Genomic DNA, 20,113 nt, shown 5'->3' on the forward strand with positions numbered 1-20,113 from the left:
GCCACCTGCCGAATCCATGCTGGCTGTAGCAGACAGTTCAGTCTGAAACCGCTGGAGTGGGTCCAGAGGAGACGGGCTCAGTAGCACATGGTACATCCTGGGTGAGTGTGGGCTGACCTGCTGGAATGGCTTAGCACAAACCACTGGTGGAGTTTCCCCAGGTGTTGTAGGTCCAGAACGCAGTGTGTCTCCTCCAGACAATGTCTCAAGTGGTACTGACTGTAAGACACAGGGCCTGTCTGTGCTATGACTGTAGCAGGAACCCAGTTTGGCCCGTTGTTATAGTTACATGCCACTACACGATCACCTGGGTGGATAACCTTTCCTTTGCTCTTTGTCTGCGTCTCTCAACCTGGGCTTGTTGTTTTAGCAGAACAATCTCTTTAGTCTTGGAGGGTTTCAGAAGGTCGAGGTTGCAGTGTCACTTTGCTTGCTTCGAGCGCCTCGGTATTTTCCTTGAATGAAACGGCGTCTTTGGCAGAGCTAGAGCTGGTCCCTTAGTGGCACCTTCAAACGTTTCCACGTGCTGTTTAGCTCTAACTCGCTGGCCTGGCATATTTTCACAGCATATTGTAGCGATTCGGGGGACAACGCAAACCACAGAAGCTGCCGCGGCCGGGACGCGAACCCGTATCGCCCGCACCGCAGGAGACATCGCTAACCGCTCGACTAAAGGGTCAGACCCACGAACCAGCGGGTTACACTTCTAGGGGGGTACTGTAACGTGCATGGATAAGAAGACACGCTGGCCGCTGGCTCGCGGATATGACCCTTTAGTCGAGCGGTTAGCGATGTCTCCTGCAGTGCGGGCGATACGGGTTCGCCTCCCGGCCGCGGCAGTTTCTGCGGTTGCGTTGTCCCCCGAATTCACTACAATATTTTCACAGCATTGTTCAAACGGAGTTCCGCTTCTCTTACCAATATTTCTATTTCTTGGCACATGTGCCGAACATAATTTGATCATGAATCATTGATTCGCAGTGCATTGAAGTTACAGGTACTAGGCTTTAGCTTAAGGTCTGTGAGAAAACTTACCAAAGTCTCACCTTCGTGTTGCATCTGCGATGTAAACACATACCTCTCGTAAGTCTCGTTCTTTTTTGACAGGCAGTGTTCGTCGAATTTCTTGATGACTTCGTCCAGCTTGTTTTGTCCCCCTCGTTTGCAAACGGAAATGTGTTGTACACCTCCAGCGCATCAGCTCCAGCGATGGTGAGTAGCATGGTGGTCTTTGGCTTATTTGACGCCCCTGTCACCCCTATAGCCGCGACATACAGCTTGAACTGCTGTTTTAAATTTCTCCAGTTCGCGTCTACATTTCCACTTAACTTTATAGTCCCCGGTGGTTATATCGCATCCATTTTCTGTCTGGTTCACTCCTGGTACCATGATGTAATGTTCTGTTATGTAATAAATCAAGCTGACAAGTAATTCTTGTCTCTGTGTATTTAATCACGTATTGTCTGCTCCATGGCTGTCACATGCCCCAACCCTAGAACGTTCTGCGCATGAACCTTAACCCCCAATACTGCCACCTACTGGCCCGGTGGGAACATATTGTAACGTGCATGGATAAGAAGACACGCTGGCCGCTAGCTCGCGGATCTGACCCTTTAGTCGAGCGGTTAGCGATGCCTCCTGCGGTGCGGGCGATACGGGTTCGCTTCCCGGCCGCGGCAGTTCCTGTGGTTGCGTTGTCCCCCGAATTCGCTACATTGGTGTCAGCAGTGGGATGGAGCGACCGTAAGGCCATTGGAAGCGTATGCGCCCTGAGGCGTGAAGGAGCTGATATGCTTAAGCGCGGGGACGCGCTTCCCGAAGGAGGGGGGTAGTGTAACGTGCATGGATAACAAGACACGCTGGCTCGCGGGTCTGACCCTTTAGTCGAGCGGTTAGCGATGTATCCTGCGGTGCGGAAGATATGGTTTCGCTTCCCGGCCGCGGCAGTTCCTGTGGTTGCGTTTTCCCCCGAAATCGCTACAATATCATTACATTACCGACCATCCCCGTCACTGTACTCACGACTCCTCTTTTTCACTGCCACGTGTGTCGTCCTCCCGACGATGAAGCTAATTATCTTTCTTGCTAGCGTCCAATGATCACGGCAGAAAGGGTCCAAAAATAACAGTCCGGCTTGAAATCCTCCTTCCAACCGAGTGCGGGATACACGCGGATGCCGTTTATCCTCGTCGCCACTTTATTGTGAGTATTTCTCCAGCGTATACTGCAAGTTACAATATAAATCACGGAGACCGACGCCTTGGTGCAGCACGTTCTCTTTTATACTCTTACACCGGTGTGCGCCCTCTGGCGACAGTTACACGTAATGTTATTTTTACCAATAGATGTCAATAATGGAACATGAATCAGGAATCCGGTGTGCTGGGTGCAGACCAGAAAGAAGGAAAAAATGGATACCGATGACAACGAGCAGGTTAATGCTGATGAACTGGTGGCAAATACAAACAAAACAACAACAAAAAAGAGAAGCAATCATCAGCTGATGATTGCTTATGGCATGAATCCTGCTTGTACTGTCTCATAAAGAATTTACTTGACTCACTGGATTATATATATTATATATATGTATACACACACACACGTTAACCCTATACACCCTAACTTTACACACACACACACAACACACACACACACACATTCTACGTGTGTGTGTTGTGTGTGTGTGTGTGTGTGTGTAAATGTGTGTGTGTTCTACCCAAGCCATCTACATTGGCTTTTGTGTAAGTCATGTACCAAGTCACTGCTAAGCCCTGCCATGAAAGAATGTCTGTGTGCTCTGTCCGGGTATGTGCCCAGCATGGGCAAATCCTGCTAACTGTCTTGAAGAGAATTTGTGCCTCAGACCCAAGATGAATGCAGAGAAGGAGGCATCCTTGTATGCCAAAGCCATTCCTCGGGTCTTTCTGCTTATGTGTCACCTTATTTCGTTCCACCCAGGTATGTTAAATTTACTAATTCTTTAAGCAACACAGTTTTGCTCATCATAGGGAAAGGAAATTAGGCGTATCAAAATCAGATTTAGGGCCTTTTTTTTGCTGAATTTCCTCAACTTAATTTTTTTTTACATATATAAGCTTTAAAAATGAAAATCTTTAAATGTGAGAAGTTTTACTTTGATTAAATTTCAAACACTAATCTGATAGTAGAGCAGATTTGGGGAAGATGGTCTGTTTTGTAGCTTAAAAATCTGACAATGGTTTTGAATTTACTTTTAAACCAGTCAGAACCATTGGGACTACAAGATGAAAACTTCATGATGACAAACATTTCTTGGAAATGTAGGCATAGGATAAAATATATAAGATTTGACTCTGAATTTCCCTTGAACTGTTTAGCTGAATACAAAGCAGACGTTTCTTTGAACAAATGCAAACACATAGCATGTTACACAGTATCAAACACATAGGCTGTTATACAGTATCAAACATGATCTTATACAGTATCAAACACATGATGTTATACAGTATCAAGCATATGATGTTATGCAGTATCAAACATGATGTTATACAGTATCAAACACATAGGCTGTTATACAGTATCAAACATATGATCTCATACAGTATCAAACACATGATGTTAAACAGTATCAAGCATATGATGTTATACAGTATCAAACATGATGTTATACAGTATCAAACACATAGGATGTTATACAGTATTAAACACGTTATACAGTATCATACATGATGTTATACAATATCAAACATGTTATACAGTGTCAAGCACATATGATGTTATACAGTATCAAACGTATGATGTTATACAGTATTAAACATAGGCTGTTATACCGTATCAAACACATATGACGTTATCCAGTATCAAACACATAGATGATTTTCAGTAGCAAACACATAGGATGTTATAGAGTATCAAACACATAGGATGTTATACAGTATCAAACACACATGATGTTATACAGTATAGGATGTTATAGAGTATCAAACACATAGGATGTTATAGAGTATCAAACACACATGATGTTATACAGTATCAAACATATATTATACAGTATCAAACATGTTATACAGTATCAAACAGGATGTTATACAGTATCAAACACATATGATGATATACAGTATCAAACATGTTATACAGTATCAACATAGGATGTTATACAGAATCAAACACATAGGCTGATAGACAGTATCAAACATATAGGATATTATACAGTATCAGTTATACAGTACCAGGGCTATTCTGCAGTAGCAGTCCATTACATTTCAGGGTGACCAGGTGTTACGCTTTACGTTACACTAAACTGCATTTTTGTCCTGCATCCGATATATTGAGAAGACATCCTGCATCTTGAAGCAAAATAACAAAAGTTCACAGTTCTATATTCAAACTTTCAAAGCTTGCTTGTAAATTAGTTTTCAGTCAAAAATAAATCAGTGAGGCACATGATCAAATACCACTGTCATTATTGATCATTAGTCATGCCTATAACAATTTATTTTTAATCTGTTATTCAAGCATATTATTTATTGTCATGCACTGACTAGAAGGCGAGAGTGTAACCGCAGGCGAAATAGAAATATGTTTAAGCCTATTATTCATTATATCAAAGTTATGCACATGTTGGTAATCCACAAAAGATAGATACACACATTGTCCCACAAAACCTTGCTGTTCGTTCTGCATTCTGAAAGTTTAAATCTGGTTACTCTTCTACATGTGAGTCTATTGGCCAGACAATGGAAAATATATATTCTAGCTGAACCCTTTACAAACACTCAACCCTTCATGTTGTTCATTTGGGTCAGTAACCACTTAAAGGTTCTCAGTACTTTTCTTGTATACTGTGATGTTGTATTACACTCATTGTATGTTGTTAAAGGTGAAATAGGTGGGCTGCTGTGGCAGTTTTGTGTGATGAAAATGTCAACACTTAGTGGTGAACTTTAGAGTTACATGCTGACATTGCAAAAACACATTCACCAGGTATAGACAATAGCATACGTTGATCTCAAGACTATTACAAAACCAACATGTTCTGGTGTTTGGCAGTGCCATTACTTTGGCGGGTTCATTTTGTTCTATCCTGTCAGGTTAGTGGTTGTGTTTGGTCATTATTGTCACAAGCAGCAGAATCACTGAGCTCTTCTGTTCCTGCTATCCTGGCATGGCGCCTGTGTTGCTCTGAGGATTCTTTTCACTGTCTGCCAACAGGGAATTTACACCAAACAATTGCCACTTTTGTAAACTCATCCCAGCCTTCTCTGGGCACTTACTGCCGTTACCATGGAGAGCAGTCTTTCAACTTTTCTCCAGTACACTCAACCCCAGTGGGTGGGGGATTGCTCACACTCATTTCAGAACCCTACCATCTGCTATCTATATCACTTCCCACTGGCCAGTGGTAGCAAGAAATACAACATTGATAGAGAAGAACACCTTCTTTTTATCTCTTAGGAGTTATTATTGAGGTTCAGTTTGCATTATCCTTACCTTCAGTTAAACAAAAACAGAAAAAAGAAAGAAAGAAAAGAAAAGCAAAACGAAAGGCTTTTGGTCAGCTTTGTAGCATTTATGAAATACTCAGTAATTTGATACAAAAATGAAATGCAAATGAATGGAAAGTAAATGAAAACTCATCTTTAAGAAAACAAGTAATTTTTCCTTTTTCATTCAGTTACACCTCTGCTTACACCTGATATTGTTCCCATCACAAATAGAACACAAATTCTTTGCTTGGTATTCATTTCTTTACCCAAAGTTGCCTACAATTCACGAATATACTGGGAATACACAAGATTTTTGAGTCCGCACACTGTATATCTGCTCCCACTGTGTTTAATGGCAAGATCAAAATTTTGTTCCCAGAAGGATCTTCGTCAGGATAATGAATGAGGAGTTCATCCATATGTAGCGAATTCGGGTGGCAGCCGGGAACTGCCGCAGCCGGGTCGTGAACCCGGGTCGCCTGCACCATGGGCGACTGTGCTAACCAGTCAACTAAAGGGTCCAACCTCTTAGCCAAGGGCTAGCAAGTCTATTCATCCATGCACGGTACACTACCCCCCCCTCCTTCGGGAAGCACGTCCCTGCGCTTCAGCATATTAGCTCCCTCACGCCTCTGGGCGCACGTGCTTCTGATGGCCTCACGGTCTCACCATCCCACTTCTGACACCAATGTAGCGAATTCAGGGGGCAGCCGGGAACCGCTGCAGCCAAGACGCGAACCCGGGTCGCCCGCACCAAGGGTGACTGTGCTAACCACTCAACTAAAGGGTCCGACCCTTTAGCCAAGGGCTAGTGAGTCCGTGGTCATTACACTTAGAAAGAAACACTAATAAGTGGAGATATGGACTAAAACCAGGGGACATAATTATATGTACATATGTGTGAATTTCATCATCAAAATATTGTAACGTGCATGCATAAGTAGACACGTTGGTCCTTGACTAACGGGTCGGACCCTTTAGTCGACTGGTTAACGTTGTCGCTTACGGAGCGGGAGACACGGGTTCGCGTTCCGGCTGTGGCGACGGTCTCCCGGACTGCCCCCCGAATTCGCTACAATATCAATTACCTAATCTATCAAAAAAAAAATCTACATAGTGCTGATACCTCAGCTAACCATCCTCGCTCCACCTGTTGTTAGGGCCAGGGGTGACAGTAGCACACCATGCGCTAATCAGTGTGCTTCTCCTCCAGTTGCACTTCTTGTGAGCCCGAGGTGGCCTGTTCGCCAGCGACGGCCCCCTGGACATTTGAGGGACTATGTCTTGAGTGATGGGGTAATTGAGGACAACTGACCCTCAGATAGAGGTTATGCAGCGATCGGGGAAGACGGGCAAGACCTAAAGGAAACAAAAGTAAAACACTATGTGGGGCAACTATATGTATGCATTCATTGCAAAACACAGAAAAGTCTGTCGCATCATGTCTCTTAGATTGCAAATGCAAACTTAGCTTCCATGTACTTTCTGCCCTGTGATTTACTACCATGCCTAATTGAGCCGTGTGACATTATCCTTTTCTGGTGGTGGGACCTCTACTTTATGCCCCGGATAATCGGAATTTGCTGGTTCAAACAAGGACAGCTACATTATGATCCTACCTGATGCTGCCATTGCTAGCATATTACTCAGTAAGTGCTGCAAAAGGCTTTGGTTTGTTTGTGTACAATCATTGCTGGCAAAACTCCACTGTCAATTGTGTGATTGGATTATGCCCACACAGTCCCCAGTAAGGCAGATTACAACACCGAGGGCTCTATTTTCGTGAAACTGGCATAAGTGCAAAACACAAGTGTGATGTGCTGGTGCACTTAGGCACGTGCAATATATGTTTGGTTATTTGGTTATTTGGTGCCGTAAATACTACAGTATATGCTCACATATATTATCATATATGACATCTCCCTCCTTTTTGAGTGTTATTTTAATAACCTGCTGGGAAAACTCAGAGAATGACCATTCTCAATGGCACATAACCTAACCCAAAATTATTTAAATTGAGACAGTTCGACATACTATTATTGGTCCTTATTCTGACTCAACAAAGACACTAATACAACTGTAAACATTTTCACAACAATTATCAATGAATTTCAATTCAATTAACTTCCCACAACATGACCAATGCAAACATAAATGTCAACACACATTTCTTCAGTTTCTTTCTTCACACACACCCCTTTTTTATCAACACCCCCCCCCCAAAAAAAGGGCCATAGAGCCATACAATATTGTCTATAGGTTCATCCTGTTAACTGGCTTGGACACCCGTCCAGATCTGGTCACAGTCTGACCGGGCAGAGGGGTGTGGGAGTAGCCACACTGACTGACAGGAACAGTCTCTATCATGGTGGCTGTGTCAGAGTGGATATCTGTCCCAGAGTTCTCATCCGGCGCTGCTGTGGTGGGTTGGGGGAACTGGCCCTGGTTGGAGGTGACGGCGGTTCCGTCGCAGCACCTCTCCATTCTGCGTCGTGATGACGAAGGATCTTGGGGTAGAGCTCTCACCTGAGATTACCGCTGGCAGAGACCACGATTTTTCATGGTCTAACTTGGAGAGCACTGCGTCTCCTGGTTGCAGGGCAGGCAGTGGCTTAGCTCCATGGCGAAGGTTGTAGTAGTGGGCCTGTTTGGCCTTTCCTCCCCTGTCCTTCTCTTCCACAGCTGCTCTGCTGGGCCATTTTGGCAGGAGATTTTTCTCCAAAGTGGGGAGTGTGGTGCATATTTTCCTCCCCATCGACAGCTCGGCTAGGCTTGTAGCCTGTGGTGGAGCAGGGTGTGGACCTATAGTTGGTTAGATCCATCACTGGGTCCTGTTGCTTGAGAATTTTCTTAGCTGTCTGCACGGCCCTCTCAGCGTGGCCGTTGCCTTGTGGGTGGTGAGGACTGGATGTATAGTGTTTGAAAGTCGAGCTGCTTGGCGAGCTCTCTGAACTCTACACTTGAAAATTGACGTCCGTTATCACTTACCACCTCTTCTGGGATACTGAACCTGGCAAAAACTGTTTTCAGCTTTTGGATGACTTGTGCGCTGGTTGTGGAGGGAAGGTGCAGTATTTCTAGAAACCTCGAGTAATAGTCTGATATTACCAGGTGACTGCAGTGATTGAGCTCGCAGAGGTCCATGGCAATTCTCTTCCAGAGGTGTGGAAATGAGAGGTTCCTTCTACTGAGTTCTTTTCATTCCACAGCACACCTGGCACCTCATCACTAGCCTGTTAATCTCCGCGGTGGTCAGTATTAACACCTATTTAGATAGAGGGGACCTTCACTCAGATGCCGAAGGTGCTGGTAGGAGGAGTCTTCTCACACGGTTACGAGAGAGGGGAAAAGCTGATTGGATGATTTTATTTTTTTTTGGTTGAGAGACTGCAAGCAGAGCCTGCCGAATTCATATGTGTAGTCGAAATTGAAATGCAATGCGATATTTATAAATTGATTAGAAGATTGTATTGTAACGTGCATGGATTAGTAGACACGCTGGCCGCTGGCTCGCGGGTCTGACCCTTTAGTCGAGCGGTTAGGGATGCCTCCTACGGTGCGGGCGATACGGTTTCGCTTCCCGGCCGCGGCAGTTCCTGTGGTTGCGTTGTCCCCCGAATTCGCTACATTGGTGTCAGAAGTGGGATGGAGCGACCGTAAGGCCACCGGAAGCGTATGCGCCCTGATGCGTGAAGGAGCTGATACGCTTAAGCGCAGGGACGCGCTTCCCGAAGGAGGGGGGTAGTGTGACGTGCATGGATAACAAGACACGCTGGCCGTTAGCTCGCGGGTCTGGCCCTTTAGTCTAGTGGTTAGCGATGCATCCTGCGGCGCAGACGATACAGGTTCGCTTCCCGGCCGCGGCAATTCCTGTGGTTGCGTTGTGTCCCGAATTCGCTGCAGTATTATATTTATGAAAGAGTTTTCCTTTTTCTGTAGAGTCTTAGGCCTTCACCGAAGGCCTAGAATGCCCTGACGGTCCGCCGCAGATTGAATGGCATTGCAGGTTTGCTCGGGCAAGGCAGGAACATCGCGGGAGAAGGCACATTCACAGCCATTTTCAGAAAATATCAGCCAAAAGCATAAAAACAATCTTTGGGTTCACTCGCCGCCAGTTTGTAGTGTTGGATGGTGCACAATCACGAGCAGGCAGGTCGGATTAGAACGGCCGTTTACTTAACTCAAGGATCATGTAGGCAGCCATCATTAAATTCTGTTTACCACGACAAAACAGGAAACAGCCTATTCACATAGCACCTCCTAGTGGTGCAAGAGGGTAACATGAATATCAATATAAACAGAACACAACAGCACCACTACTTTCAGCAACATTGTTAATCATGTCGCCCTGTGATGAGCTGGCGGCCTGTCCAGTGTGTCTCCCTGCCTGCCGCCCAATGACTTCCGGGTATTCGTGAATTTGATAAGCGACCAGCGAAAGTAGTCAGTGAGTGAGCAAGGGGAGAAAGAGACGACAGAAAGACAACGAAGGGTTTAGAGAGCAGTGAAAAGGCGGGAGTTAATGAAGAAGAAGACTATGTGGCTGAATTAATAGAAACTCCATTTCCTAGATTGCCTTTTCAGGAAAAAATAGAAATAATCCAGAAAGGTCCACCATCACCCGCCTTGCCAGGACTGGTGCAAGCTACCAAGAGGTACCAGAGGCATTTTCAAACTAGCAGCTACAGTCGCTATCTGTAGCTAACGGGCAGCCTGCGCACCAACATACTGTACTGCTGGCATTGCTTGCTTTTCAGTCCCGATAAGCGGACCCTGGTCCAGCACGGGATTTAATGATTTGAGTTGCTTAACTAAAGCAGCTCTGAAACGTCAGTCCACCCCGGGACACATGCGTGCCACTGTTTCTCTGAAAACATCTGGAAACACACTTATTGACCTGCAGCTGAGTGAGCAACAGCGGAGAGAGACCATTGCGCACAACAAGAAGGTAAGTATGTGCAGAAATATGTCACCAGACTAACTTTTTCAGTTTGTCGCACCAGCACATAGGCCGCGGAACCGGTATGGCCAGTAGGGCCGTGGCCATACCTACTTTGGCGTGCATCAAACATAAACGTGTAAAAATTCAAATCGCAAATACGTGACATTCTTAATGTATTGCACTTCTGCGCGCTTCCCGGGCTAATTTCCGCTAGCTGTAAGCCTACGTACAGTACGTAGCCTATCACGAGCAACAAACTCTGTTTCCTAATGACTGATTGGTTATTTGTGTCACGTGAGCTTAGCGTCACACGGACGTGAATTTCACGGAACAAAATACCAGCGCTCTATGTAAGTAGACTAACTGCTAGTGTGTTCGCTAAGCTTTAAGCAATAGTAACGTTAAAATGAATGATGAAGCGTCGAAAAACAACTGATTTCTTCGGGTCAAAGTTAACCAAGCTAGCTGAGACAACCACCGTCACTCCAGCCCACAATGAGCCCTGTGAGGAACCGGAAGTAGAATGGCTACCTGTCGCTGCTCCAACTGGCCCCTCTGCCGCCGCTACCCTCAGCGTTATGAGCCTGTCGCCACATGCACACAGGCTGCTGACACTGCTCTATACAATTCCCGTGTCCACTGCCAGCGCCGAGAGGTCTTTCTCAACCTTCGTCGTATAAAGACTTATCTAAGGTCAACAGTGACTCAAAGGAGACTCAATGACTTGATGTGCAGCCACACACTCAGGGATGCTTTGGCCAATGTGGATGGTCTCGCCATTGCCAGTGACGTCATCCAGCCCAACGAGAGACGGAGGAACTTCTCTGGGAACGTTTCAGACGGGGTGGTGAGCGTTGACATTTTTTAATCCTATGCAACTGGACTTCATGTGTCAAATGATTTATGCTTTCTAATCATACTGATTATACTATTTGATTGTGACTCAAGTGTAGGCTATAATCAGGACAAATAAAAACGGCAATAATAAATAATAATAAATAAAGTTATGCGTTACGAGTGTGGCTTGGGGGGGGGGGCGTCACGTCATTCTTGGCCCTCCCCATTCGAAATGCGTTCCGCCGCCTATGCTGACCAGCATATGAGTTGACAATCAGACCAAAACAGTTTCAGTCCGACAGCGAAAAAAGATTTTTATTCCCCCCTTAACGTCCATTAATTGTGCAGTCGTACCGGTGCTACCTTTGAAAAAATCACTCGCACCTTCAAAAAAGAAAAAAAGGTCACAAAATGTCTGGAGTCAGCCTTGACCCTCATCCTCACTGAAAATTCAACTCTATTCTCAGTGAGGATCAAATAGTTTCAGAGCAAATGAATTGAGTTTCATAATATTACATTCAGTTTCAAGTTTATTGGAATTGACTTCCAAACTAATAAATTCAATTTCAAATTATGCTATTCAGATTCAGTTTTTCAATACAATTATTCAAGTTAAATGATAAAAATTCAAATTTTGATTCAAATTCAGTTTTTAATGCAATTATTCAAGTTGAGCAATTCAAATTCAAATATAAATAATTCAAATTCAGTTTCTAGTGACACATATCTCTGCCCATAGGTGAGACAGAACAGGGAGATTTTGAAACGGCTCAGCCACACTGTGGTGCTTTTGGAGAAGCAGGAACTACCATTTACAGGACATGAAGGGAGCAGAAAATTGGCGAACAAGGGGAATTATTTGGAGTTGTTGGACTACTTAGCTGAATAGAACAGTGAGCTGAGATGCCGCCTGGCAACATCTAAGGTGTTTGTTGGTATGTCAAGCAAAATCCAGAATGACCTGATCAGTGCCACTGCCGAGGAGTTATGGGATGCAATGAAAGATGAGGTGAGGAACACACCATTTGTAGCGGTCATGGTTGATGAGACAACCGACGTGAGTAACTCAGTCAGCACAGATGTCACTTGTGTTACGTTACGTCACTGACAGTGGCGTGAAGGAGAGCTTTTCAGATTCGAGGATGTCACTGCGGACAAGTGGGTGGAGGCTGGTGCAGCTCGCATTCTTACCTTTCTTAACGAGGTTGGATGTACTTCAAAAGTAGCTGCTCAGTGTTATGATGGAGCAGCGGTGATGACCTCTGGTCTCCATGGAGTTCAGGCCAGGTTAAAGGAAGCAATCCCACAGACATTGTTCGTTCACTGCAATGCGCAGACATTGAATTTAGTCATGTCTCAAGGTGCTGCAAAGATCAGGGACTGCAAAATCTTTTTTTACCCATCTCAGTGGCCTGGCAGGGTTTTTCTCAAGATCACCTAAACGCACAAAATTATTGGATGACATATGCCAGCGCTGACTTGTCCCAACATGGTGGACGTATTCATCTCGCTTGGTCAACACAGTGTACGAGAGGAGAGAAGAGCTACTAGAGGTGTTTGAACAAATTGTAGATCATCCCGAGGACTTTGATGCTGACAGCGTTTGCTGTGCAGATGGATATGTCAACCTTATGTACAGCTTCGAGTTCCGTTTCCTTCTGGCTACCTTCAACTCCATCTTCACACACTCGGATGTACTGTTTAACATTCTGCAGGCTAAAGTGTTGGACATGCAGTTTTTTTCTGAGGAGGATTAGTGACTTTTGTGACATGACACCATTGAGAGAGAGAGAAGGTGAGCTTCCATGCCATCTATGAGGAAACAGTTGGTGAGGTTGGGGTACCCAGAAAGCGGCAGGCTGGAGCGCAGTATGACGTGCGCACTCATTACCAACAACTACACAGTGGGCTAATGGACAACCTGCACACACAGGTGAGGGACAGGTTCAAAGACCACAAGAGACTCTTGTTTCTTGCACTACTAGGCCCACAGCAGTTTACTGCATATAGGCAGAGCTTCCCCAACACGGATCTCTGCAGTCTGGAGGAAAGTTATGGGTGCCACTTCCACATATCCCGTCCGAAGACTGAGCTATGTGTAATGTACGCTATGTCTGACTTCGAAGGACGGAGCCCTTCTGATCGCCTCCAATTTCTCCAGCATAAGGGACTGACTGAAAGTATGCCCCAACTCCACCTTTTCACTTGCCTCAGCACTGAAAAGGATAGCTGTTAAAACTAAACAAAACGAAACAAAACTCATCACAAACAAATCATTATTTGTTCATATTTATTAATCAGAGCATTCACAATAATCACTCAAAATTAGCGGGGGGGGGAGAAACAGCTGTTTACAGTTTGCAGCTCTCTCTCTCTCTCTCTCTCTCTCTCTCTCTCTCTCTCTCTCTCTCTCTCTCTCTCTCTGTCTGTCTAAATGACGACAGAACTAAAGGACATGTTCTGTCTGTCTGTCTGTCTGATATCGATCGTTCTCTCCGTTTCAGTACTGTCGACAGCGCCATTATCGCCACGAAAGAACTTTGGCCTGCTTAGGGTCTGACTGACCTACTGGTTTAAAGAAACGCAAAACATTTGATTTTCTTTTTGACATTTCACCAGTTTCCTCCTCGTTGCTGAGGGTACCACAGTAACATTAGCTCACGTGATGTGTACAAAACTCACATGCTTCAGCGTCACCGAGTGACCTGATGTAGGGGCGTCAATTGGGTATGGCAAGGTATGGCATACCTTGGCTGCCTGGTCAGTGTGAAATACTATATTTCAGTTACACATATCTCAGTGTTTTAAATGATCCTACTACTGTAGTAAAATCATTCATTGCACGAAGTCGAATCAAATCGAGTGAATCGGCACCTCACTCGGCTCAACTCCTGTCTTTCGGTCGTCACTGACTCAACATTGAGGAGCTCTCTCTCTCTCTCTCTCTCTCTCTCTCTCTGTCTCTCTCTGTCTCTCTCTCTCTCTCTCTCTCTCTCTCTCTCTCTCTCTGTGCGTGTCACGCGTGTTGCTAACTGACGCGGGCGCCAGAAACAGAGGAAGAAGAGTGCGTGTAGTGTGTAACTAGCTAATAACTGTAGCATACGCAATGGATGACTTTGAAATTAAACGAAAACTCTCAAAGGGAGAGCTTCTTAAAATCCCAAATGAGTCGGGGAGGCTTCGTCATGGAAACAGAATGACCTCGTGACAACAGTAATAGTCTAACTTGTTTTAACTGTTGCCTTGATCAAGTTCAGCTGGCGGAGATGATTTGTGAATGTAGTGTATGGAGATACACACGAAAGCAAATGTTTTTATTTGCAGTAATATGTATTTTATGTTTGACCTCTGACCCTCGATGTCTATTGGTTGTGTATGTACGTGCACAAGAGTGGCGCGCGCCCCTTGGAAGAAGACAGAGCAAGAGGGTCACTCATGTTAAAGTGTGTTGTTTCCTTCTACTAATGAGACTTTACAACTTGTTTCAACCCCACTGGGCTATAAACTTTAATAATAACTTTGGCACGTAAGGTTATACATCATGCTCGGTCCGTTATTCAAGGTGCAACAACATAAACGACCTCTGTGGAAATAAGGAACTAAACAATGGATCCTAACAATAGTTCCTATTGTTACATCCTTTCTCTTTTCAGAGTTTCTTCTTTTTTAGAAACTTTAATACATTTTTTAACTGTCTATCGCTGTAAACAATAAAATATAAACAAAACTCTTTGCTACTAACAGTGCACGAATATCAACATTCAAAATGTTTTTCATATTAACAATGACATATATTTATCAGTTACTTACAGCTCCTAATGAAAATGATCATTATCAACTACTGTGTATCAAAGTGCTATGGCTTCTCTTCACAGTTTAACATAACCAATGTTTAAATGAATACCTCAACTTGCAGATAACCAGGTGAACAAGAACATACGTACACAACATTTGTGATTCACTTTTTTTTTTCATTCATGTCCCCCCCCCCCCCCCCCCAAAAAAGTCCATTAGTGCTACAGATCCATTCATCTGTGTGAGGTCACAAAGTCTTTGTATCGCTGCGGCTGCACCACAGAGCGGCCTGATCTGGTGGTAACAGGGTTGGCCCTGTCACCAGTGTCCTTGGTTTTGTGTCTTGCTAAGACACTGCGAGAAGGAACACTCTCTGAACGTCCGGGTTCAACTCTCTCTGGCTGACTGGGGCTGCTGATCTCCATGTCCATAGTGTCAGTGAAGATTGCTCCTGGTGCATGCCTGAGGTGTCTGCGATTTCTCCTGATGACACCACCCGTGTGCAGCTGGACCTCATAGGATCTCCTGTCGACCGGCCTCAGCACCTTGCCCACTCTCCAGCCAGTGTGGGGTGTGAGAGGCTGAACTCTCACACATTCACCTGGGGCAAGCGTGTCCAAGTCTTTAGACGACCTGTCGTAGTATGCCCTCTGACGTTGTTGGTTATTTTGTAAATCTTGTTTCACCTGCACAACTTTCGGCTGTAACAGGCTTGCCTTGGTTGGCAGTAGTGTTTTGGTACGGCGACTGAGTAGCCGCTGTGCTGGTGTGGTATCAGTACCCTGTGATGGTGTGTTGCAGTGGTCCAGAAGGGCGAGATAAGGATCCTGTCCAGCAGCCTTGGCTTTGAGCAAGAGTCTTTTTGCTGTCTTAACGGCTGACTCAGCTTTGCCGTTGCTTTGCGGGTAACCTGGTGATGAGGTTTTATGGTGAAATCCCCACAGTCGACTGAACTTCTGGAATTCTTGTGACGAATACTGTGGGCCATTGTCCGAGATTACAATATCTGGGATACCTTGGCGGGCAAAATGAGCTTTCAGCTTCCGTATCACTGTTGTTGACTTGGTATCTGCCAGGTAATCTATTTCCCAAAAATGTGAGAAAAAAATCAACAATTATGAGGTAGTCTTTGTTGTCAAACATGAACAGATCCATGCCCACCTTTACCCACGGCCTGCTTGGCATATCATGTGATATTAGTGTTTCTTTTTGTTGCTTAATGTCCATTGATCTGCAGATGTCACACTTTGCTATATATGATTTTATTTGGTCGTTCATGCCCTGCCAATAGACACACTCCCTAGCCCTCCGTAGGCATCCTTCCACACCCAGATGTGATGCGTGTAGGTGGCAAGTGATGTCTTTCCTCAATGCATCAGGGATGACAGCGCGCTCACTCCTGAACACTATTCCATCTTGGTGGCTTAACTCCTCTTGGAATGAGAAGTAGGGCTTGATTTCCCTTGGTGTTTTTGACTTATCGTCAGGCCATCCTTGCTGCATCATTTTGATGAGAAGCTGCAGTGTTTCATCCTCTTTTGTGGCAGATCGTATATCATGGTAGCCTGTCTGCTGCGATAGGTAAGTGTTGTGCCATGTTGACAGTCTCTAGTTCTGCATCCAGTGCACGCTCAGGAAGATAAGCTCTGCTCAGAGTGTCTGCTAGCAGCATGTCTCTACCTGGCACATATACTACATCTAGATCATACTTTTGTATGCGCAGCATCATTCCCTGCAGCCTTTTGGGTGCACTCAGTAGAGGTTTTCTCACTATTGTTTCCAACGGCTTGTGATCACTTTGCACTGTCACTTTTCGGCCGTATGTTTACTGGTGAAATCTTTCCATGCTAAAAACCATTGCTAAGAACTCCTTTTCTATTTGTGCATACCCATGCTCTGTTTGAGTGAGTGCTCTGCTTGCAAATGCTATTGGCTTACCCATCTGCATGAGCGCTGCGCCTAAGCCTGTGTCTGAAGCGTCACACTGCACTGTGAGTTCCTCATCTGGGTTGTAATATTTCAGTACTGGGACCTTTGCTATAGTCTCTTTCAATTTGAGGAAAGCCTCCTTGTGCTGTGCTGTCCAGTTCCGCTCCCTGTTTTTGTGTGTCAAATCTCTCAACACTATGCACTGGAGGTGGGGACAAAACTTGGCTAGATAATTTACCATACCTAGCAGCCTTTGCAATCCTTCCACATCAGTCGGTGCCGGCATCTTCTCAACGGCACGCGCTTTCTCTGGATCTGCCCTGAATCCATCAGCCGTCAGGCGGTGTCCAATGTATGTGGTCTCCTTTTGTCTCAGCTTGAATTTGTCTTTGTTCACTGTCCTGTTGTTGTTTCTGTTGTGACAATACTGTCTATTGTCATGATGTTTTCATATTGCACTTTTATCAATTTCATGGCCTCACTGGCTCTCCTACCCAGCAGAGGCACTGTACCGGCTGCATTCACCACCTGGAACTCTAAGCGATATAGCTTGTTGTTTCTCGGGTTTCTTATTTTCACTTTACATTTTTCCAGTGGTTTTAATTTGGTTTTATTGTACATTACTAGTACACTCTTCGTGTGTTCTAATTTGGCATCTGGATTCAGCAGGTTAATTGGGATGATATTGCAACTGGCACCACAGTCTATTTGGAATTTGACCATGTCCTTGCCTAGAAGCATGCCAGCATAGAGAAGCTGAGTTTTCTTCATTTTCTCAGTTTCTTTTACATCCTCTACAGTCTCTGTATGCACATCTTTCCCTGTGTCAGTCTCTACTGCATCTACAGCTTTTGTCTCAGTTTCAGTGACACAGGTGATAATATCTTCATATTCATCACTGTCATTTTTAGTTGTTATTTTACTCACATATTTCTTCTTCCTTAGTTCCGGTTTTGCTCTGCATTTTGCTGCAAAGTGGTTCTCTCTTCCACACTTTGTGCACTTCTTCCCAAACGCTGTGCACTTTCGTTTACTTTTCTCATGCGTTTTTCCACAATATCTGCACTCCACAGTGTTGCTCGTCTGTTTCAGATACTGTGCTCCTTGCACAGCATGTACCTCTTCCACCATCGATGCCGAGATGGTTTTCACATTGTCCTTTGAGAGCTCAGCGGCTCTGCACAGCTGCAAACATGTGTCCAGTGTCAAGTTTTTCTCTCCGAGCAGTCTTTCTCTTATGATTGTGTTGTTACCTCCACACACAATCCGATCCCGAATGAGCGAGTCTCTCACTGTCCCAAAGTTGCATGTTCTTGCCAACATTCTCAGTTCCATGACATAACGGTCTATATTTTCACTGGTGCCCTGGTTTTTTGTAAAAAAACGATAACGTTCCACAGTCTCGTTAACGCTGGGGTCGCAGTGATCATCAAACGTATTGATAACGTCATCTAACCTCCATGCATCCTTCGGTGTGTCGCCCAGTAACGTGTCCATAAGTTCCCTGCCGCTCTCCCCGACAAGATAGCTGAACAGTTTCACCTTGTGTTTGTCATCGGCGTCAGCCATGGCTGAATCCACATACAGAGCAAACTCGTCCCTCCAGGCCTTCCATGTCTTCGAAAGGTTGCTTGATTCCAGACATAACTTTTGCGGTGGTTTTAGCCCATCCATGTCACGCGGCAGTTTCACACTAGCAGCTAACGCTAACATAAACTGAACGTTGCTTAGCAACACTAACTGCTCTCCCGCTCCTAGAAAACTTTCCCGCACCAAACTTCAAACCGAGTCGTCCGCCGCTGCCACCATGTTAAAGTGTGTTGTTTCCTTCTACTAATGAGACTTTACACCTCGTTTCAACCCCAATGGGCTATAAACTTTAATAATAACGTAGGCACGTAAGGTTATACATCATGCTCGGTCCGTTATTCAAGGTGCAACAACATAAACGACCTCTGTGGAAACAAGGAACTAAACAATGGTTCCTAACAATAGTTCCTATTGTTACAACTCATGTGTTTTCGTGCCTGCTTAACGCAGTCGTTTTGTAATGTTACTACGGTCTAGCAAATAAAAGAGGAGGACCAAGATACACCTTGATCGTTGAATAATTCAGTTATCCTGTAGATACACGACAGGTTTTGGGGACGAGGATGGGATTTTCCTCTTTATTTTATGTACAGCGGGTTGTTCCCATCTTTACCGGTAATTTTTTAACGATGCTAGCAGCTTAGCAGCTAACTTACACGATGGCACTGTATAGTACAGATGATACAGGGCTGCAGTTCGACGAAACGGCGGAAACCTTCAACCATTATGAAGAAAGGCTTATGCAACTCTTGTCTGCTAACCAAACTGAGCAAGATAGGAGAAGAGCCGTATTTTTGTCCGTGGTTGGACCGAAGAATTTGGCCTTGCTAAAGGACTTGATATCACCGGAAAAGTTCAGTGAAGTTGCTTTTGCAACCTTGCTACAGACGTTGCGGGATTTTTACACGCCAAAGAACGTACTGGCGGGAAGATTTGCTTTTAGAAGCCGTTGACAACAGTCTGGAGAGACTTTTGCTGGTTACATTGCTAGCTTGAAAGGATTAGCTTCTACATGCCATTTTGGCGCGAGCCTGGAGGAGCAGCTCCGAGATCAGCTCGTGTGTGGGACATCTAACAAAGCTGCGCCAAAAGTTACTGAATGCCGCCATTGGCGAGGGATTAACATGGCAAAAGATGGTGGAATTAATGAACAATTTCGAATGCAGGAATTCTGGATTAGAAAGCATGCAGATGGGACAGCCATCTGTGCATATGCGAGCGGATCCTGTCGGAGTGCGGACACACCGATAGCCCAGGACTGCGCGGAACCAGAGGGGGGTCAGCGACAGCCACCAGGACTGCTACAGGGGCCTCGGGAAAGGACACGGACCGGGGAGCTGCCGCTTCAAAGACTTCCGGTGTCGCGGATGTGGAAAGAACGGACATCTGGAGCGAGCCTGTCGGAACCAGCGCACCGACGCCGGTAGGGAACAAGGGAGGCGGTCTGTTGGACAGTCGTCTGCCCGCCCGCCTCGGACCAAAGGCGGCCCGGAGGTGAACTTTGTGGACCAGGCAGACGCAACTCGCGAACCGGACTCAGGGTCTGAACAGCGAA

General features: G+C 45.2%; 1 protein-coding gene across 1 annotated transcript in view; it reads left to right on the top strand.

Annotated features, from left to right (window-relative positions):
- The first annotated feature begins 2,785 nt into the window (after positions 1-2,785).
- Positions 2,786-20,113, top strand: part of LOC130131990 (hepatic and glial cell adhesion molecule-like) — a 51,759-nt gene continuing 34,431 nt past the window's right edge. The window contains exon 1 of the mRNA XM_056301712.1: positions 2,786-2,958. Within this exon, the coding sequence (XP_056157687.1) occupies positions 2,808-2,958 (151 nt within the window). The 5' untranslated portion in view covers positions 2,786-2,807. The remainder of the gene's footprint in view (positions 2,959-20,113) is intronic.

Source organism: Lampris incognitus, unplaced genomic scaffold, assembly GCF_029633865.1.
Source record: "Lampris incognitus isolate fLamInc1 unplaced genomic scaffold, fLamInc1.hap2 H_4, whole genome shotgun sequence".
NCBI classification, from domain to species: Eukaryota; Metazoa; Chordata; class Actinopteri; order Lampriformes; family Lampridae; genus Lampris; species Lampris incognitus.